The 22,016-nt window shown below is 36.3% G+C and overlaps 4 protein-coding genes and 1 non-coding gene across 7 annotated transcripts; 3 read left to right on the forward strand and 2 right to left on the reverse strand.

The window, feature by feature from the left end:
* Nucleotides 1-580: 580 nt before the first annotated feature.
* Nucleotides 581-740, reverse strand: LOC140794528 (U1 spliceosomal RNA). The gene has a single exon (XR_012110142.1). It is a non-coding gene; the product is annotated as a U1 spliceosomal RNA (small nuclear RNA).
* Nucleotides 741-1,109: 369 nt separating this feature from the next.
* LOC140794288 (barley B recombinant-like protein D) lies at nt 1,110-4,510 on the reverse strand. Of its 3 annotated transcripts, none has more exons than XM_073146262.1 (2): nt 4,260-4,510; nt 1,110-2,396 (listed from the first exon to the last, which is right to left on the reverse strand). In XM_073146262.1, the coding sequence occupies exon 2, from the start codon at nt 2,386-2,388 to the stop codon at nt 1,435-1,437; it is 954 nt and encodes a 317-aa protein (XP_073002363.1). In that variant the 5' UTR covers nt 2,389-2,396; nt 4,260-4,510; the 3' UTR covers nt 1,110-1,434. The 3 variants fall into 3 exon arrangements, with proteins under 3 accessions (XP_073002363.1, XP_073002361.1, XP_073002364.1); XM_073146260.1 differs by having other exon boundaries at nt 1,110-2,478; XM_073146263.1 differs by having other exon boundaries at nt 1,110-2,391; nt 4,260-4,486.
* Nucleotides 4,511-6,617: 2,107 nt separating this feature from the next.
* On the forward strand, nt 6,618-7,705 carry LOC140794116 (uncharacterized). The gene is made up of 2 exons (XM_073145982.1): nt 6,618-7,045; nt 7,132-7,705. Exons 1-2 carry the CDS (start codon nt 6,935-6,937, stop codon nt 7,564-7,566), a joined length of 546 nt encoding a protein of 181 aa, XP_073002083.1. The 5' UTR covers nt 6,618-6,934; the 3' UTR covers nt 7,567-7,705.
* A 5,599-nt stretch (nt 7,706-13,304) lies between these two features.
* LOC140793352 (NAC domain-containing protein 37-like) lies at nt 13,305-17,606 on the forward strand. Its single transcript, XM_073144783.1, has 4 exons — nt 13,305-13,458; nt 15,538-15,703; nt 15,796-16,067; nt 16,935-17,606. Exons 2-4 carry the CDS (start codon nt 15,541-15,543, stop codon nt 17,427-17,429), a joined length of 930 nt encoding a protein of 309 aa, XP_073000884.1. The 5' UTR covers nt 13,305-13,458; nt 15,538-15,540; the 3' UTR covers nt 17,430-17,606.
* A 1,299-nt stretch (nt 17,607-18,905) lies between these two features.
* LOC140794451 (uncharacterized) lies at nt 18,906-21,472 on the forward strand. Its single transcript, XM_073146486.1, has 3 exons — nt 18,906-19,134; nt 20,320-20,490; nt 20,984-21,472. The coding sequence occupies exons 1-3, from the start codon at nt 19,033-19,035 to the stop codon at nt 21,074-21,076; spliced, it is 366 nt and encodes a 121-aa protein (XP_073002587.1). The 5' UTR covers nt 18,906-19,032; the 3' UTR covers nt 21,077-21,472.
* Nucleotides 21,473-22,016: the final 544 nt, after the last annotated feature.

Raw genomic sequence — 22,016 nt, forward strand, 5'->3', positions numbered from 1 at the left:
TTATTCGCGGCATTAAATGTATTATAAAATCGATTAGATATGATGATATTCTATAGCAATATAAAAGAGTAGTCTTCTCACTCACATTCAACTAAAGGAACAATTGAATGAAAATACAAATATTCTATATTAATTAAAAAGTCTCTTCTTCCTCTGCGATTATTTTTATAATATAATTTTACAGTTTTATAATAAAATTTACAGTTATTAAATAATTATATTTTCATAAGTTTTATAGTTCTATTATGTACTACATAGATATTGAACACCACGTAATTCACAATCTTTGAACATCAGACCTAGTTTGTAATGTATATTAGTATAGGTCGTAATTTGTAACCTTTTTATATATTAGTTAGTAAATATTTATTACTATTTGTACATATATTTTTTAAAAAAAATCAAAATTTGCAGACCTAGTCATTACTAAATATCTCTCTCTTGATCATTCAATGCGAATTAAGTTTTAAAACAAAATGCAAGACAAAATCAAAACCCCCATATATTTTTAAACGCGAATCAACCTATTATCTATGATATTGAGTTACTGACCTCTGAAATACTTAATTTTGGTATTGGGTAGGGGCCGCGCGTGCGCGTACCCCCGCTACCACAAATTATGACGTCCACTCTCCCACTTGGGGAGATGGTAAGCCAGCACTCCTCCCAAGTGCAATGGAAGCCGCTGGCGTAGGCCATGGGCCTTATTGATCGCCCATCGACCCCGTCCAGGTAAGTATGGTTCACAGTTACCCACTCACTTCATTTTATATCCCTTTGGACCTTCCCTACAACTCGGATAATCGATGTGGGATTATTGCAACTGCAGTAAAGCATTGAATAAACTCGACGTCTCGACTGCGACGTCTTTATGTGAGTTAAATGCAGTCTAAGAAAAATAGAGGCCTAATAATATCATCACCACCTGCTACCTTAGTATAGCATAAAGATTTGATGAAAGCATAGTTGAGAACGAGATATGAAAACCTGAACCATTAATGCAAGCATAGTCAATAATACCTGAGTCGCTGCTACTTCGATCTAGCTACCTATCAGAAACACTGGTAGTCTACTCATTAATACTGGAAACTTTATCCAAATATACTGGATTTTGGCCCATCAAGCAATAATTTGCTGAATCTCTACTTTCAAAAATGCAGTTGCGAACCGACTAATCAGATACACATAATGAAGACAGAATAACTACATACCATCAACTCTTCTTCAAGGAATTAAACTAAATTGTAAGTTTACCCACCAGGGTATTCAGATATACTCAATCACCTAGAGGAGCAACATGCTGATGCTTTCCACGCTAACCAGAAGTTACTATGTTCCTTTTGAAGGATCGTCTCCTATAACAATGCAAAATAGTCTGCGTGAAAGAAATTATTATAATGTCTATGCTGCCCCTTCTCTTCCTCCATACAGGCCCTACTTGATGGTGATATAGCGGTTTGTACCATGCTTAGCCCAGTGATCTTTGAGGTCCACCGACATTGACAGATCATATCCCTCCACTGCTAGCCGGCTGAGTAGCTTCCTAAATGCACTGCCACTCATCTTGCGCCCATTCATACGAGCATGTCGCTTGTTGGGCATCACCGGCAGCGGATACATGGACATGGTTGTGGTGCAGCAGGAGGACTGCCATCCTCCATTCCCCCACTTGTAGCACTGTCGATACTTTCCTGTGCAGGAGCAGACAGGCACTGGCATTGCCAGTTCATCAAACGCGACCTGGTTCAGTCCCAGATCCTGCCCTTTCCAACCATAATACTTTGTCCGTGAAGCGTGCTTGTTAAGATCATCGCCAACTACCTCATCCCTCCAGTCACTATCTGATTTTGCGATTGTTACCTGCTTGTTCAAATCCTCACCCCCTTTCTTTCTACTATTTCTTGATGACTTTGATGACTTTTTTGATGGAGAAGCTTGAACATTAGACTCTTTGATTCGTCGTTTAGCCTTCTGGGACTTCATAATGCCATCTGAATCTGTTGAGCTAGGAAATGCCTCAGTTACATGCATCTCCCTTGTGTCATTGTAGTGTCCGTCTGAAAATGGTGATTGTGTCTGAAGATGTTGTTGGTGGTGGTGGTGGCTGTGTTTCATCCCGCGTGTAGCTGGAGAGCATTCAGACATACAATTGCCATTCACACCATTCTCACGAGCATAGTGGAGGGCTGCAAGAGCATTATCGCGCTCCAATACGGCATTGTTACGCTCAGCAATTGCAGCATCACGCTGAAGAATTGCCATGTCTCGCTCAGCTATTGCAGCTCTCTTCTCAGCAAGTGCTATGTTGCATTCATGCATAGCGTCATCGCGCTCAGCCAAAAGAGCCATGATCTTTACATTTTCTTTCAGGTGATGTTGAGTCATCATCCACTATACTATGTCAAAATAATTTGAGGCAAAATCAGAAGATCAATTTAAATCAGAAAGCTATCGCGTGTTAGGGAGTATGCTGCTTATCTGCAACACATGGATAACAGAAGTTAAAGTTAATATAGGGAACAACGGCCTTGGGAAAGTTTCTATTTTATGTCCTCTCAAAACAGAGTTGATCTTTAAGATTTGCGAGAATACTTGGTTTATTGATGTGTTCATTTAGGTCCGGTTTAAAACAAAAGGTTCTGAGGTTCTGATTGTTCAGAGTATATAATAAAATCAATGAAAATGAAATGACTTATGTGTTATCACAGCAGCAATGGTTATATACATTTAAGAGATGCTGTCCCATAAATATCAAGAAACCGAAGATGACAGAAGGATTATATTGTGATATCCATAATTTCCATTTCTAATGAAAAGAGTGCAGAGGATTTAAAGAACGACAATATGCCAGAGAAGCTGTTACATGCATCTATGAAAAGATTTCCTGAATGAAATTAAAATTCTGCAAAGAGGTGAATAGACACAGTTACACAGATTATTCGTTGACCATGTAAGGTTCTCACAGAAGATCCTAATTTAATAGCAATATTCATTTACAACAATACCCATGTCCAATTTAATTTTAACCTTCGTTACTATATTGGATTCCATAACAATATGTAAACCTTCTAGTAGTAAAATAAGACAATTACAAGCAGACACAAAAACTAAGATTGTGTTATGGTGTTCTAACCAACATTTGAAAGGCTTTTAAGATATTCTATTACTTATGATATGGATACAATTACAATTCCTTCAGTTCAGCAAATGCCGAATAGCCATTATTCTGCTAGAAATTAAAACTGTCAGCAAATGACAAGGTCAAAAACCTTGTAGGCATTGTATATAATCTGAATAGAACATTGGTTCCAAAAAGTTTAATAATACCTGATCGTCTACTATAGTAGCTTCGAGAAGCAAAATAAAAACAAAAAAAAGAAGAAAAATTTTGCATGCAAAACTCTGCCCCTAAGTAATTTGATAGATGCAGAAGTAGATAGAATCAAAGATGAAGTGATCGTGAACTTTTGATGCTACAGTCAAGCTGGGGACTTCCACTACGAGTTCCTTCCATAGTCCATACTTGAATGCCACTCTTAGCTGTGCGCAATGCTAGTTATTTCATATGGATGGATTTATTGTAATGGTACACTGAGAATCACCTGATCCTTGCACAAATCCACTTTCCATGGTCGACATTCATCTTATACGCCTGTGACCACTAAAATTTCATGGGAAGATCTTACTATTAACTCTAGCAAAATTGCATGCCCTAGTATGGATATACCGCAAATTAGACCTCCAACCTCGGTAGAGATGAATCTCAAAGAGATGTTTGTGCAGATCACAATCATTAAGTGGATATAACTTAGCTAGAGTCCACTTCCCTCCCAAATCACCACAATCTAGACTCACCACTGCTCTTCTCACTCATTTCCAAATCAAACTTCAGCAATGTACTTCACTATTGGAAATCCCCAACAATCTCAAAACCCTTGTCAAATTTCTCCATTCCACAATCATAATAATGTGAGAAGAAACCACATCATAACAAGTGAAAATAGATCCATGCAGCAGAAATTATGAACCCAGCAGCCCAATAATAAACCCCAAGTCTCCCTACACTCAGAGCTCATCAGAACTAGCTTGGCGCTTACTATGTGCTACAAATCACACAAAAGCCTAGCAAATAAACGAGAGCATAAAGGATCCACAGTTCCAGCATCAAAATCCTCAATAAAAGAAGAAGAAACCAAGATAAAATGAAATAGAACCCAAGAAGAAGAAGATTAAAAAAAAATTTAAATTAAATTCCTGACCTTGGAGAAGCCTCGCTACATCAGTACATCCCCCCTTCTTCCTTGGTCTTAGTTTTTTTTTTCCGGATATAATTCTATCGAAATTTTCTTCTTTACTTTTTCTTTCTTTTTTCTCTTCTTGGATTGCGCGGTGTTATTCCTTTTCTTGTCTCGTCTTCGTTGCTCCGACTCATGGGTCCGGCCCCAAACTTGATCTAGAAAATTAATTGGATTGATCTGCAAAGTGTAGCGATTCGGGTCCCCTCAGCAAAGTCTCTTCTTACATGAATGGTACGTAAATATATCTTTTCTTTTCTTTTTTTACGGATTTTTATAATTACTACTGAAACCCTTTTAAATATAAAATTTAGTTAGTTAGATTTTTTACTTGTTTGTCTACTTTAACCTTCTTATAAAAAAATAAAATGGATAGATACACCCTTTAAACTATTATTGAGAAAATAAATAGGCTTTTTTGTCTATCTAATTAGCTAGCCAATTTTTAATATTTTCTAACCGAAATTTTAGGGGAAGAGGTTTAGTGATACAATTAGAAGCTATTTTGCCGAGAGTTTTTTTAGATACTACATTAATAGATATAATATCTCATTTAAAAATTATTATTTTATTTGGTGAACTAAATCTAAAGAATAGTATTTAAAAAAATTAACTAGACTCAAATGACTCAGTTTTATTCTCTTATTACTATCCAAACCCATCTTGCTTCTGTCGCTTCAATCCCAATGCATCCTTGTTATAGTCTTATCTCATCTAATTTCCATCATTAACCCAAACTTATCTTTCCTCTCCTCTCTTCTATTCTCCTCTAATTAACTACTTATTTACCAAACATTTTATTATAAAATATAATTAACTGAATATATATTTAATAAATATATTGTTATGATATACAGTAAACTAAACAAGTCATTTATTTATCTAGATATAACATCCAGAAAAATATGTATCTTTTATAAATATAAGAAATCAAAAGACCTCTTAGATAATTCGAAAATGTATATGTCCAAAAAAAAATTTCTTTATGGGTAAAAGTGATATGAACGAGGGAGTCAAAATATAATTATGATGGGTTATTTCGTTACCCTCTTGTATAAATTATTTAAAATAATTTAAAAAATATTTAATTATTCACGATATGATAATACAAAGAAAGAAAAAAAGTTATTAATATAAAAAGTTTACGTTCTAATCTCTAGGATAGAAGTGTAAGGTTATTCACATGTTAATTAACGACAGTAATAATATTTTAAAAAATATAGTAATAATTATAATAGTTTAAATTTTAGCGATTTATATAAAATATTTTTCTATCGTTTATGACATAAATTATGAATTCAATTTCCTCCGTAGATATTGAGTTTTAATTACACCAAATAATGCACCGATTAGAGATAGCTACGAGTTTGGTTTGAACTAAACCTAATAGCCTTACTAGTTTTTTTACTTAGTGACTAAGTGAAATAGTTAGTTTTTTTATTAAATTTAACTGAGTACCATAGTTATTTTAATAATTTTATTGTGTTATATCAAAATATGCACATATTCTTTAAGAAAAATAATAAGAACATTTTAATTATTTTAACATAATTTAGTTAAATTTAATAAAAAATTTAGCGGATTCACAAGGTTACTATGTTAGATACATGTACTATAAATCTGTGAGAATGCATCAAATAATTCTTAGCGATAATAATATATACTATAACAATTAAATAAACAACATCTTTGTAGTTTTATGGAGGATTTTGCAACTGTCAATATGGCTTATATGAGTTATAAAAAAATGACAGTGTCGTTGAGAGGAACGATGAAAATAATAATAATAATAAATATTTTGAGAATCGAAAACTAAGAAATATATCCTAGACTACAACTTTGAAATCCAAGGAAAAACATGAACCTCTCCTCTCTCAAAATTAGTGATAATGCACGATCTACTATGTACACTAGCAAGTATTTAATTAAACCCCGCGAGATTGGATTTTTTTTTTCCGTAGATTAAAATTATTGCAAAAGTCTAAAAAAATGTTTATGTTTCCAAAATATAGAAAATAAATGTATCGATAGAACACAAAAATCAATCCTTTTATTTAATATTATTTTAATAAAAAATATTTCTAAAGTCAGTTTAAGATATATATGATCCTTCCAGCTATTTGCAAAAAAAAAAAAAAAATATATATATATATATATATATAATTTATATGAGAGAGACGCATAAAAACTACTATTACTATGTTCAAAATTAAAAATTCAAATCAGATGATGCTACGCCCTTTACCAAAATTGATTTCCTCGTCAGCAGTCATATCCACTTCCGATCTTTATCAAAAAGAAAAACCGAGTACTGCGCTCTCCTCACTCCACCAGATTCAAATATCGAAAACAAAGGCAGTACGCGGTTTTCGGACTCCATCCAACCGTTTTCCCCTTCTTGAGTTGTTTCCCCATAAGATGGAATTCTCATTTCAACGGTTCAGATGACTTCCGAGCACGCCTCGATCCGTGTGCTTCTACTCTCAGCCAATCAGAGTTCGTTTCTCACTTCACCCCTCGCCTCCGCACCGGCTTGCTATAAGTACCTCCCCTAAACTCCCCCAAATTCTCATCGCCTCCGTTCGATTTCCTAATCTTTTCTTCCGTTTTTGTCCCGATCCTCTTTGATTTCTCTCGCGATGCCTGGTGTTGAAGCGAAGGAGAAGAAGCCGAAGGTTTCGAAGCCTCCCAAGGAGAAGAAGAACGAAGATTCGAAGCCTTCTGCGCCTTCACATCCTCCCTATTTCCAGGTATATAGATCATTAAGAGGTCAACAGAAGAGAAAAATTTTAAAAAAAAAAATTTCTTTCTTATTGTTTCTTTATTTGTTGCGTAGATGATTAAGGAAGCCATCTTGGCTCTGCACGAGAAGACCGGATCAAGCCCTCATGCTATCGCCAAGTACATGGAGGAGAAGCACAGTGGGGTTCTCCCCGCAAATTTCCGGAAGATGCTCGCCATCCAATTGAAGAATTTTGCTGCAAAGGGGAAGCTTGTGAAGGTGAAGGCCTCGTTCAAGTTATCCGAAGCAGGGAAGAAAGATTCAAAGCCTGCGAAGGACAAGGCCGTGGCGAAGGAGAAGAAGACGAAGCCCAAGGAGGCATCCTCCGGTGCTACCAAGCGCGTGCAGAAGAAGAAAAGCGTGGCCTCTGTTAAGTCGCCGAAGAAGGCAGCGGCAGTTAGGAAGATGAGGAAGGCACAGTCACCTGCGAAGCCTAAGCAACCCAAATCGATCAAGTCCCCTGCGGCCAAGAAGGCCAGGAAGGCTTAGGATTGTATAGAATAGGATTAGGATGTGGTAATCTTCTTGTGGGATGTACATGCTGTTAGTCTCCTTTTTGTCCTAAAACAATGGAATGTATTCTGGAATCTCATCTTCCATGACGAGAATAGAGATATATTTCAACTCATATGTTCGTATCTGCTCTTTTATTGGCAAGTAAATAAATAGCAAGGCAAATGTAGGAAAACTGGCAACTAGGCTCGTAAAGATTGCAAAAATATATTGGACCTCCGGTAAACAAGGTGGCAATGCAAGATGACTACAATAGGCTAAGATTTCAGTTAGTCTCCTTTCACAGGCATCGCTTCTATTAAGAAATGGTTAAATTGGATAAGAAGATCGAACTGCTAAGAGAAAAGTATGAACTTCAAACTGTTTATAAAGATGAAAGTGTTGCCAGGGAAGATTGAAGTGACAATCAAACTCTAAGGAAATGCCGTTACACTATTCCCCCCCCCCCCCCATTCATTTAACTGTCTGTAAGCCACTATACATATGACCTGGAGAACTACTAAATAATTTTATTTTAAATCTTATTGTGATTTTACTCTGATATTATCTTCAATCAGCTATATCCAATTCATTCTAGTTATTCTGAAGATCGTTCCTTTTTAAACATATCATAGCTAGCTTCATTTTATAGCCGCGCGCTGCCATCGATCCAGCTGAATAATTACATTCCCATGAACTCCAATACGTTTACATTCGACAAATGAGAGCAAAACTTCCATCATGGAGACTATTGCAGGTTGACAGTGTGAAATCTTGGATTCCAACATGCCATGATCCAAACACTGGCTGGCCCCCCTCACCAAGAACAGAGCAAGAAAGCCATTGGTGTCAGACAGGGAAGCACAGTTGGAGATCACCGTCTCGCTTCCCATCATGGCGGCTCTGTCGAGTTCTTCTGCAATCGAGTTATCCCCAAGCGAAGTGGACATCACACGCATACAATTCTAGCTTCCCACTAGCCATCTTTTACCCCGCCTTTCTCCTGCTCTCGTTCCACACACCGTGAGCGAAAGTTACTTCTTACACTCCAGTACTCCACCTCTCCTCCTCCTTCCTGACTCCACCTGTACTCATGATTCCAAATATCCCAGCCACAGTTGCATCGCATTAGCGTCAGATAAAGATCACTTGCCAAGGGCACTGCTCTAGTTACATTTTATATCTACAAGTTTTTATTATTTTTGTAAGGTTTTTTAATGTAATCGGCAAGATGTCTCCAGACAATTTTCTTTTGATGTTCTAAGTGCCCCGGTTATTTATACAGAGTATATGCACAAGATAGGTGAAGAATTTTGTGAAGTTTTAACTGAAAGACAAGTTTTCTAGGAGTAATTTGAACCGACCGCTGACAATTTTGATGTACGAAAGTTTGATTGTTTGACTCTAACCAATGTTAGAAAGAAAATATGGTTTAAGCTCACAAATGGTTCAAATACACCCAAAAGATATGATTCTTTAAATTTCATTTTGCAAACTTTTAAAGAGCAGTTTCAACTATTCTAGGAGTTATATAAGGGCTTAAAATCTAATACTAGATTTTTTGGGGGTCTTATTTATCTTTTAGAACGGATTTTGAAGAACATTCTAGAGTTTTCTACTCATCGCCTTAAGGGTTGCCGAAGTTGAAAATCAATAGTAAAAACAGAGTATAATGAGTTGTATATAAATTATCGAGCTCCATTTTATAATTGGTACAGTTATAGTGATTAATTTGATATGTAAGTTTTTCCTTGGGTTTGAAGTTTCACATACAAAAAAAATTGTGTATGCGATTATTAATTTTAAAATTTTACTTTCCCCATTTTATATTGATTATTTTTTCCCCAATTTTATTACCGTCATGTCACGCAAGGAGGTGTTAAAAGCAAATAGCCTAGGATGTGCAATTTTATGCTTCATTTAATCGCCTATCATTAGCGCACTAATGAGCCAGCAATCATAAGCCATGCATACATAGAGGAGAGAAGCTTGACGCTCACATATGCAACAAAACCCAAAAGGGGTACGAGTATGCAACAAGTGTGTGATTCCAACCATCCATTTTTCTTTGCCAATGCCACCCCATTCATTGATCTTGCCTTTTACCTCTTTCCAATTTTATGGTAGATAGAGGAGAGAGAGAGAGAGAGAGAGAAGAGAGAAGAGAGAAGATATTATGAGAGGAGGGAGGGCCCTCAGGTATGTTAAGCCTTTTGACTCTGGAAACGTGGGCCGGGATACGGTCACCACCGCCCCACGGCCCAGAGGGACAGCGCGTAAGGTGGTGGAGGGAAGGTGGTGGGAGGCGGGGCCCACTTGGTAGAGCCCAATGATGATTGGAAGCGCTCGGGCCCACCCGCACCGTCCGACGTGGACGAGCCGTCCGCGTCGCCCAAACGCCGCCCCACTTGCCCGGAGATCACGCCTCCCACCTCGCACCTCCCACCTCCCACCAACGTGCACTGCGAGGAAATCAAAACAATCTTCTTAGAATTAATTAGGGTTTTACTTTTACTAGTACTTCGATTTCATGCACGCATTTAACTCCTCGGTAAACTATAATTTGCCTTTATGAGGTTTTAATTAATGCCGATTAGTAACCCATGGTCGCCCATTTGGCTACTAACATGGTGTAGAAGAAGATCTCTCGTGGATTCTATGTGGGCTAGCGGTTGCCTCCTTTTGGTCTCCCGGACATCGTTATAGTAGTGGGGAACAGTTCTTTTCGTGTAGTATTGTAGCACTTGTTTGTCGTGTACGTAAAGTACTCTCTTTTCTCCGCCTGTCGTAAAAGCGACACGTGTTCAGAGCCCCGTCATGCCGTACGTTGCGTTCCAGATTTGTCACCTTCAGCCGATCCCTTCTCCAACAGACTTGTCTTTGGCTCACCTAAACCTAAACCGGTAAGGTTACCTCCTCCGCTTTGTTCGTATGGGCATGATGATGAGAGGAATAATTAACTCGAGTAAGCGATGGATAAAATTGACTCACCCACTATTCTAAGATAGTCAACCGGAAGCATAATTTCTCATCGCCTTTTCACGGATATTTTTCTTTTAATGGTAAAAGTGCTTTTAAATGTCATCAAATGTTAAAAAACGAGTTCTATATCTTATTTTTAATATCTAAAAAAATTTATGGTGTTAATTTTTGTTGTGAACTGTTATCGTATAGATAAGTTTAAATTAAATATATATGTAAAATAATCTTAGTATGATTTAATATAAGTTCTTTAAGGTTAAATAGAACTTACAGTAACCAAAATTTAAAATCGAATAAAGGATATTTTAGAATTTTATTTTACATTTTTTATATATAAAAAGTAACAAAATAAAAAAAATTCCTATCTATTAGTAATATAAACGAGCTGCTCGATCTCGGTTTGGACTGAGTAGAGTCTAAATAAATATGTGGACTTAAATTAAATTTTGAATTGAGTCTATGTCGGAACCAATTCGCTTGGGCTCAACTTGATTTTATTATTATATAAAATATATATAAGTGTATCCATAATTATTAGATCTTTAATTAAAAATAGGTTGGACTTAAAAATAATGTAGTTTTAGGATTGGGCTCGGTTGAGTTTAGCTTAAAAATAGGCTAAACTTTAGGCTTAGACTCGGCTCATTTATAATTAAAATTAATAAAGAGTGATTTTTAAGATATTAAAACCCAAATGTAAGAGTGGTTATGATGATAAGCATCCACATCCACATGATAAAGCATGAATAATAATAAATACATAATATAGTGTGTGCTAATAAATATAAAATATAATGTACTTTTAATTAACTTTTCTAAATTTAATTAGAGTTCATTTTAAGTTTTTAATCAGTAGTTTGGAATTTAGATAAAGAAGAGAACAAATTACTACTCGAGAAAAATGAGGAATTGTTTTGTGTTGGCAATGGGAAGTGAGATGTGGTCACTCGTCCAGGAGAATGATAACAACTCCAAGCAATGGAGGAATTGGTGGGTCCCTTCATTAGTAGTCCCCATAAGGTTTGAGAGCTCTACCCCCTTAGGTTATAAGTATTTTTAGCTCTTCCACGGTTCAAAATATCTATCCACAACTTAATGCATACAAGTTATACAAGCATTATAGAATGCCATTCTTCGTTAGTACTACCTTAATATGTACTTCGAAAAGCAATAATAAGTGAACAAATGTTAGGTGATCAATTACTACCATTGATTAGTATTGGATGAGACCCATCACGTCAAACAAGGAATTATATATATGATGTACGTACTATGCAATATATATTTTTTTAATTAAAAAAATCAACTCATTCCCTCATTTTGATCACATTAATGTAGAAGATGTAAATTTAATGGGGACTAGGTTTAGGCCTTTGGTACCACATAATGGAGACCATGATGTCGGGGTTCTTCCTTATATCATGACATTCGTTGAAGGTGCTTCTTAATCATGCAAAATTTATTAATGGATAGTGATATTTACGTAATAAATTAAAAAAACACTATATTAAAGCAACTTTGTAAAATGAGAAAAAACGAAATATATAACCCAAGGAGATAATTACTTCTTTAATCTCAAAATTATTACCCGTGTTATAAAATAATCGAATTTTGCCGGCGAAGAACAAAGGTTGCCATCATCAGATGAGTACCATCCAATGAGGGTGACAACCTAAAATTAATTATAGGTAAGGTGTCAACCAACAACGAAGACGGTAGAAAATTGCAACGATCGAACTCAAGAACACACCACCATCATGCTCACATATATGTATATATATATATATATATATATATATATATATATATATATACATATATATATATATAATATCAGAGGTCTATGTGACAGCTGCACGGTTTCCAAAAAACTTCCCCAACAGTGATCGATGTTAAGATTATTAAGCCATAGATTTGATGGTACACAACAAAGACACTTGCGTGATAAGATAGCTCAAAAAGGTAGTGCCCAAAATAATATATATATATATATATATATATTTATATATATAACCATCCTTATTAGCACGTATACCATTCTATATTTTTAATATATCATTGTATACCTTCAAAATTACAATTTTAAACTATTTTTAAAAAAAATTAGGTAATACTTTTTGATACTAAGAAAAGATAGTTTCACTTATATCGCTTATGCTATCACTGTGTTCACATTCTCATTATATAAACTTTTTTTTTACCAAAGTACATTTCATTGAACTAATTTTTTTATTAAGAGATTCTTATAATTACTTATTTTCTTAATTTAAAGAGATATATATTAGTTTAAATAGCGTATGTAGATATTAAAAAAATTTAGAGACTGTAGATAAAAACTTAAAAGTTGTACATATAAATATAGATTATAAAAGAGTATATATATATATAATATTTGAGGAAGTATAGATGAAAAAAAGATAATTTTATTTTGACCACCTAAATTATTACTGTGATTATTATTTTAACCACGTACACCTACTAATTCAGAAAGTTTTTTAGCTTAAAGATTTTAAGTATATATAGATATATATTTTTTTAATTTTTATGGCGTACGATGAGTAATAAAAAAAAGTTAACGAAGTGTATATGTAAAACAGTGAACGTTGAGATCCAGGTGAAATAATAAAAAAGAAAAGGTGACGTCAGCAGAAGGGTGGGTCCCGGATTCTTAATTCCTTCAGCCCACGCGCAATCGAAAGGGAGGGTCCTCCCTTTTTTTTATACCCACCACCATCTCATTCCTCCTCTTTCTTCTTCTAACACAGAGATCTCCTTCTTCCCCAAGCTCCTCTCCTCCTGAAAGATTCTTAGATCTTCTTGGTCTCTGTCTCTTTCTTTTGCTCAGCTTATGATCTTTAGCTTCTTCCTCTAGAAGAGGAGACTTGGTATAGTTGTTAAGTTTCTTAGGTGAGTAATATTTATTTCAGTCATGACTAGGCTGAATCCATACTTACACATGATGCATGAGTGATAAATATAATGTAACAATTTTTGATTGGTTTGTTTTTTTTTTTTTTTGGGGGTCTATCTTCTTTGGGTATATTTGGATCTGTTAAAATATATATTTTTAAAATCATCAGTTTGACAAGATTTGATTCTGTAATCTTCTTAAACTCTTCTGGTAGCCTAGGGTTCCACCTGCCTGCAGGAAGGTTTGCACTTAGGTTATCTATGCTATCAAACATGAAAACATTTAGGAAATTATTCCCACCGTGCAGGCTCTTAACTATATAGGCTTGATCAAGATCGCTCGTATTGAATTGGATTATCCACCTCACAACGTTTCTAGGGTTTCCTCCTCTTTTCGCTTCTATGCATGACTTGAACTATGTTAGCATTGTTTGCTTCTTTTTTTGCCAGTTTTGATTTCTACTCGCCGGCTTTTGGGACCTATTTTTTCTTCATATAATTGGATATTACACACTTCTCTTAGAATTATTGCTAATATTAGATCATTTAGTGCATATTATGTTTATTGTCACAAGCCCATTTATTTGCATATTTTATGATGCAAAGAAGGTGAATATTTTGTTGATATTAAGCTACTTATATATTATCATGACGCACATCCTTGAGATCATCAATTCAATTACAAAGATCTTACAAAAGTGATTAAACTTTCTTTCCCCACCAATAAGAAGGATCTACCATGATGGCTCTTTTTTCTCCTTTTAATTTCTTGTTTTCCAAGTTGTACATTAATATCACTTTTCTCTTATAGATATATGATTTCATCTATCAGTACTGAACTACTCTATTAGGAAAAACTTTCCCACCTATACTTGTTAGCTATTCTCACTCACTATGATTCAGTTCTACTTACCTGTGCATTCTCGAGTCGAAACAATTGCTCTACCTTCTAGCTATATTGCTATATGCATATATGATGATCAGGCCACCTTTATTTTACATCTATATATGACCAATATCCAGGAATATTACTGATCAACGTACGTATCACTAGACTTTCTTCTTCTTCTCCTTCTCCTTCTTCTTCTTATTCTAATATTTGTGGAGTTAGTTAGTAGTTTCACAACCTTAGGAGTTGAAGTCCAGAGAGATGCCATGGAATTAGTAGACAAAGGGACAAGAAGGTCAGAAGCCGTGCAAAGCTTAGGAGTTTGCTCTCTTTTTTTAGTCTCTCGGCCTGATCCAAGAAAGGGGCTTTCTTGGCCTCCTCTTCGTTTTTATTCTTTTTGCTCCCAACCCCACCTTTTCTTCCCTTTGAGAAAGAAGCGCGTGCTGTCTCTCCCTAGCCAACGTCATCCACTTGTCCCATGCTCCAAAGGACGTCATTACATTACTTTTATCACTTAAACATCCCGCTCTAAGCTAAGCTCTCTCCAAGGATGGCTAACTTCTCCATCCATGACAATATCGATGCCACTTTCTAAAAAAAAAATGAGCTAAAGAATAGAGATCTTTGTCTTCCTTTGCCATCTTGATCATCATCATGCTGGCTTCTCTAATTTTCAACATTAGCAGTGAGTTAATTAAATGAGTTTGTTTGATGCATGAGTCATGCACACACCAATCTCGAGACGCATCAAGTGGCCCATGATCTGAAAAAGCACTGGTGTTAACCTACAGCAAGATGAATACATGACTGCCAACTTTTTGCTACCATGTAATGGATATATACATGCATATATATACATGTGCAGTGCCATTTCCTCCATGCATCACTCTCCTTTGTCTTTCCTATCATTTTTTTTATTGTGGTTATGATTCCTTGTGGACTAATAGGAGCACCGTGCTCCTTATGAACCATTCCCACCACTCACTTAGAAAGAGACAAAATCATTAGCACGGACTGTAACCCTGTCTCTGGTTCTTGCTCAGAGTAGTAGTACTCCGTACTATAATTACTACTACCTTGAAACCCACATAACCACTACTTGAAACAAAGCTCTCTTCCTACGACTTCTTCTGTTGCTATCTCCTTTATACGAGTATATAGAAACGAGGTTGGTGACTTCGGTGCAGGTGATGGACTCCACGGAATCTTGCGTTCCTCCGGGCTTTAGGTTCCATCCAACTGACGAGGAGCTCGTCGGCTATTACCTTAGGAAGAAGGTGGCCTCCCAAAAGATAGACCTCGATGTCATCAGAGACATAGATCTCTACAGGATCGAGCCATGGGATCTCCAAGGTTTTGAACGCTCGTTGATAACTAGAGATCGATCTAATATTTACTTAGCATCATATTTGTTCTTTTCTTACTATTTTCCTTTGTGGTTGAAGACTGCTGTAGGATTGGATATGAGGAGCAAAGTGAGTGGTATTTTTTCAGCCACAAGGATAAGAAGTATCCGACGGGGACGAGGACGAATCGAGCAACGATGGCAGGATTCTGGAAGGCGACGGGGCGAGACAAGGCGGTGCATGATAAGAACAAGCTCATTGGCATGAGAAAGACACTCGTGTTCTATAAAGGAAGAGCACCAAATGGACAGAAGACTGATTGGATCATGCATGAGTACAGGCTTGAGTCCGATGAGAATGGACCACCACAGGCAAGCTCCTGATCATCACAGCAAACACTTACCTATTTGCTAGCTTTAATTCAGCTAAAGTTTTCTTTTAACTCAAATTTTAATCAATCCAATGCTTTATTACATAGGCAGGCATTCATAGTTAAGCATCTTCGTGCGTTTATGTGTGAATGGAGTCAGCTAGATAGAGGCCTAAATTATTGCTGGCTGGAAGAATTGGATCAGAAAGTTATCATCCAATTCTGTTTCCTTTTTAGCCATTGCAACATATAAAGAGCTCTAATCCCACCATCGCCAAAAAAGCCATTTGCTTTAGCTCCATTTTACTTTTTAGAACACAGCCTTTTGACTTATACGTACCGTGGCCCTTATTCACGCCAACACTTTAGTTTTAATTGTTTACAAAACGAGCCCCCATGTTTAATTTCCATTTTGTTTATAGAGTTTATCCGTAGCCTTGATTAATCTTTTGGAATTTACAGTTTACATTTTATCTTTTGCTGTTATTATTATCAGCATCTTATGAATACTATATATAGAGAAATTTATCATTTGATCCTTGTATTTTTTTATTACCTCAAAGCCACACTAGCTTAAATTTACCCTGACAAATAACAGAATAGAAAAGAAACTAAGGCACTAACTCAAAAACTTCATTCCCCTCTTTCGAGTTTAGGAGTATTATGGTCGTTAAACATAATAAAAGAATGTTAAATATCCAGATGATAGGGTGTAAGTTATAAAAAAAATAGATCATTGTCAAAATGCTCTAATTAAGTGCCAAATAAAAGAACAACAGATATATAATATTTTTTATTTTTCTAGGGTTTTATGTTGAAAATGCAAAAACTACGTGGCTCCTTCACTCTAACATCCGCTCTCAAACAGGAAGAAGGATGGGTCGTCTGCCGAGCATTCAAGAAACGAGCCACCGGCCCGCCGCCGCGGAGCATCGCCGACGCCTGGGAGTCCCACTTCTCCTACCACGAGCCCACCAGGATGAGCTCCCTCATGGTCGACCCCATAGAGCTCATCCAGAGGCAACCCAAGACCGCCGCCAGTACTCTTCTCTGCAAGCAAGAGAGTGAGCTCGACAACCTCAACCTACTGCACTCGAACCACTTCATCCAACTCCCACAGCTAGAAGAGAAGGTCACGGATTGGAGAACCTTAGACAAGTTCGTGGCCTCGCAGTTGAGCCCCGGAGATAGATTTGAAGCCCATGACGTGGTTGGAGACTACGTTGTGGACCATGAGCATGAGTCCGAGATGGCGATGTTGCTGTTGAACAGTGGCGGCGGAGATGAGATGGGGAAGCTTAGCGGGTTATTGAGCACGGGAGGAACGGATTGTGATATTGGTATATGTGTTTTTGATAAATGAGTTTAAAGGAGATCGAAGGAATGGTTAATGGCAGCAGCTTGGAGTTGTACTTTTTCTTATCCTTTTTTTTGGCCTCCTCCTCCTCCTCCTCCTCCTCCTTCTATGATGTATGCTTGGATTGTATTACCACTGGGGCTATCTTGTGCAGAGAAGAAAAGAGTTGCAATATTTGATGAACTCTTTGGTTTTTGCCTCAGTACTCTTGGCATTGTTAGCCTGCGTATATATTACTAGATGTTAATATTCTACCAAGCAAGAAATAGTGAAATTTATTTCGTATTCTTTTTCAAATCTAATAGAAGAATAGAGGCGTACAGGCGTACACTACACGTTGATATGCAAAAACTAATTAGTGATATTTTGCCGGAAGAAAGTTATTAAAAAACTATTATTTTTTTCAAATATATAGGAAATTTTATACTATCAAAAGAGTCTAGTCACTAGCTTCAAATATATATATATATATTGTATATATTAGTTTCTCTTTTTGCAGGGATACTCTTCAAAAACTCCTTATTGGTCTGTATACCTTTTCTAACTTTTGTATTTGTGTGTACACTTCAAAACTTATTAATTTTGCATGGATGCTCTTATGATTACTTTTGTTGTGCAAATTACCAAATGGGTAAGGGAAGCGGAAGCAAAATCTCTTCATCCTCAAACAAATCCAAATGGAATAGCAATGGGGTAAATTAAATATTAACAAAACTAATATCAATATGAGAACTTCAAATACCCAAGTCAATCACAAATATGAATATCAAATCGATGCAAACCATAAAAAGATAAGAGGGGAGATAAGATTTACGTGGTTTAACAATGTGCCTACATCCACGGGCGGAGCAATCTTCAATCCATTATGTAAATCTTCAAATAAAAAAAAGTTTACAATTCTAATCTCACTCTAAACAATGGTGGCTCTCCCCTACAACGCGTTCGAATGCCCTCGAGGCGTTTGAATTCTTACAGAAACAGCTGCTCTCGGGTTGGCTCGTATTTGAAACGCGGCTGGGTTATTTGAACGCCTGCATCACCCGGTCTCTGTCTTGGAACTGCGTTCGAACGCCCCCCAAGGCCTGTTCGAACGCACTGACACATTAAGCATGCAAAATACTGAAATCTGAATTTGAGCCAAATTTTAACAACTTTTTGATAACTATATATTAAATTACGAAACATCTAATAAATGAAATAACGAGGTGCCCATTTTGGGAGCAATATATCTAAAAAGAATAAGAGTACTTATTATTATTATTTTACAATTAAATGGATCAAAAAATTAATTAGTAATTAACTTTCATATATATCTACGCAAAAATAAAGATTCTAAGGAGTATTCACTTGAAAATCAAGTGTATCAACTTTAGAGGGGTATATTCATAAATAAAGAATTTTGGAGGAGTATACATGCAAAAAAAAAAAAAAAATCTATAAATTATTGGGCTTTAAGTACGAGCTCTTCAGTCTAGTTGAGTTGGAGCCAGGATTAAACCAAGCGGAAACTATTTCTTTTTAGGCGTGGCCAGGCCCACATCGTCTGTGCTTCCATCGCTTTAATATCCCCAAAACATTTTAACTGGGCCGTCGTCTTCGTCCCCTAACAATGTTAATGGGAGTAGATCACCACCGCGGCTACACCTGGGCTCTCGCGGCTGGCCTCAACGCCGCTTTAGCGGCCATCTCTGCGAAGTTCTTCGCTTCTCAGGTCTGCCATCTTCGGAATTCCACTTTGTTCCCTCCCATCCACTCGATTTTATTCGATTTGTCCTCTTCCGCTCAGTACCCTAATTAGAATTTTTCATCAGAGTGATATTGTCTTATTGTTTGCTGAAATTTTTGAAGGGGATTCATATAATTGTTGGGTCTCTTTTAATTTTGTCCAAATTAGTTTTGAATAATTGCTGGTTGTAGTATATTCCTAGCCAAATGATAGATGATTGATATTATAAATTACGAATAAGAATGTAAAGGAGGTAATTCATGGTTGTTATTGACTTATTTCTATCTTCAGATTAGGATTCTTAGTTTTGCTCAGACATGGTCCGTTCCAGTGTCAAACATTTGGTGGACATAATAATTGCCGTTCTGGTTATTGTTACTTGGACTTATGAATAACAATTATAATTTTTTTGGATGAGATTTTTAAATCACAAAAACAAAATTAGGTGAACCCCTGAAATTTTCGGGGGAAAATGATATAAAGTTGACCAAGGTTACAAAGTTAGTTTATTTTGATAATGAACTACTGCTTGAGAGCATTATAAGTTGTGACTAACGATACGAGCACTACATATAAATATTAGGTCTATATTTTTGTATCAAAATCTTGTAGCTTGATATCATTTGTTTTCAAGCCTTTACTATCTCTTCGCCACTCAAGCCTCTTTCTCGAAGGTGCTTTAACCTTTTTTTCTGCAATCGCTAAATCTTTTATCTCCTTATTTGGTTGCTGCCTCATCCTCCCTCCTCTACCATATCAAGAGATTTCTTGATTTCTTAGATCTCCCTCAACCCCTACCTTGTGAGCATGCATAATTCGCCTAAGTAATCCCAACTTGAGTTGATCTGGATTTTGAGAGAGCAGGTGGGCTTGCTCACACAATTACTTTAAGTTGTTTGCTCAGTCTTCGGTTTATCTCGACCAACAGTGGAGCATTTAAAGGTCGTGCCACTAACAAATGGCGCAACTAGCATAACTAGTTTTATGCTTTGCATAGGCTTGAGAAAAGTCAATTTTATGTCTAATTGTTATGTATTATATGTAAGCATTCTGTTAAGCCATTCATTAACTGTTCTTCCAAAAGAATTCATATGTAGTGAGAAGTTCCTGACAGACAGACAGACTAAGTTTCTCTATCAACTTCTCAACGCCTATTTCTCTCTGTTACAGGTTCTAAAATACGGCCTAGTCATATTTTTCAATGTAACAATGTGGGGATGCTATGTCAACAGTCTTAAAGCTCTATCTTCTCTGCAAGCTACAGTCACAAACTTTGCTACCAATTTCATATCTTCAGGTTTAGCAGGATACTTTCTCTTTGAGGAGTCCCTACCTTCTCAGGTAACTTAATAATAAATATGTGTAATGTGTTCGCACGATAGCTATTTCTCTTCATGAAACCTTAAAAGTTAAAAGAACTATACATGTAACAAGACAAAAAAAGAGAATATATGAACTTCTATGTTTTCTTTTATAAATCCTGGATACTAATTTACCTAAATAACTGTGCTCTTAATAGTATCTGTTCTTTCTTCCTGACTTCTCTTAATTGCAATGTGGTATGGGCCATTTTTAAGAGGAAACAGGTGCAATGCACTTCTGCATTCTGATTAATCTATTCTTTTATACTTGAAGTATCATACCATATTGTGGTTATGTGTTTATAGCGTCAAAAGCTAAGGAATGTCATGCAGTCTGTTTGTAATTTTGCTTTGTTAATCAGCTTTGAGTGTAATTTCCATATAGACAAGGTCCACTAGGAAACATGGCTGATCGTCCTTCTTGTAGAATTGATATGTTCTAGATTTTTAATTGTGAGTTTTGGTTTATCCAGTGGTTTGCAGGTGCCACTTTTATCATAGCTGGTGTTTTTGTCCTCAGCAGATCAAGCATTGAAAGAAAGTCAAGTTCTGATAAGAAATGCTAACTGGATGCTTGACTTCTCCATTTGATGATACTCAAATAGCGGAGAAGGAAATTCCTACTACCACTATCTGAAAGGAACAGGAAGAGTCAACTTCTTTCCAAATTCGGGATATTAATAGATAGTTGCGACCAGGACAATCTGCTAAGTAGAACTGAAATTCGTGGATGACGTATGTCTTCTTCTCGTACCTTACTTCTGTGCAATCTCACATATTTTCAAGGAAGTTTCTTCTTTTAATATTTCCGCAGACAAAAGTATCAATCTGCAATCAATTGTAATCTGGATAAAGGGTTGAGGGGTATCCACTGCTAGCTTGGGCAAATTTTAGTGAACAATTTTTGTGCAGGGCTTTAATGTGACTCTCATTCACGATCAACTGCAGATACATTCTGAGCACACTCAAGTTTTACAATGTCTTCTATTAGGTTTATTTCGTTGAAGTTTCTTTTTAGAGTATTTGAGATCATGCGTCGTAATTGAGCATTAATCACTTGTGGTTGATTCTCAAACAGCACCAGGTGATCCTTAAGGCATATTTGCAAGCATTTGTCACTTTCTCTGAATCAGGTTTCTAGTTTACTTTTTGTCAAATTTGCAACGCTTTGTTAGGGTGTTTGGTTTTGCATTCCGCTGGGAATTCAGCACAGGAGCGGATAAGATCGCGGACGCACAACTCTATTTGTTGTCAGCATCTATCTTCTGCTTTGATGCAAGTCTGATTGCAATAATATATAGTATCCCAACAGACTTGTATGCATCATGATCTATTTGCCTATTTTCTTGTAGTACAAGTTGACTTCGCCATGCAATAGTTTGATTTGAGCCCATTAGTCTCTATTATTGTTAGCCTCCGAACTCATTTGATTAAATATATCCTTGTTAACTTCCTCTAATTGCCTTGATTTCACTCGAGCTTTGTAATATTTCGAGGCTTTTACGT

The sequence above is a fragment of the Typha latifolia genome, chromosome 8 (genome assembly GCF_019914945.1).
Source record: "Typha latifolia isolate L0001 chromosome 8, TyphaL0001v2, whole genome shotgun sequence".
Taxonomy (NCBI): Eukaryota; Viridiplantae; Streptophyta; class Magnoliopsida; order Poales; family Typhaceae; genus Typha; species Typha latifolia.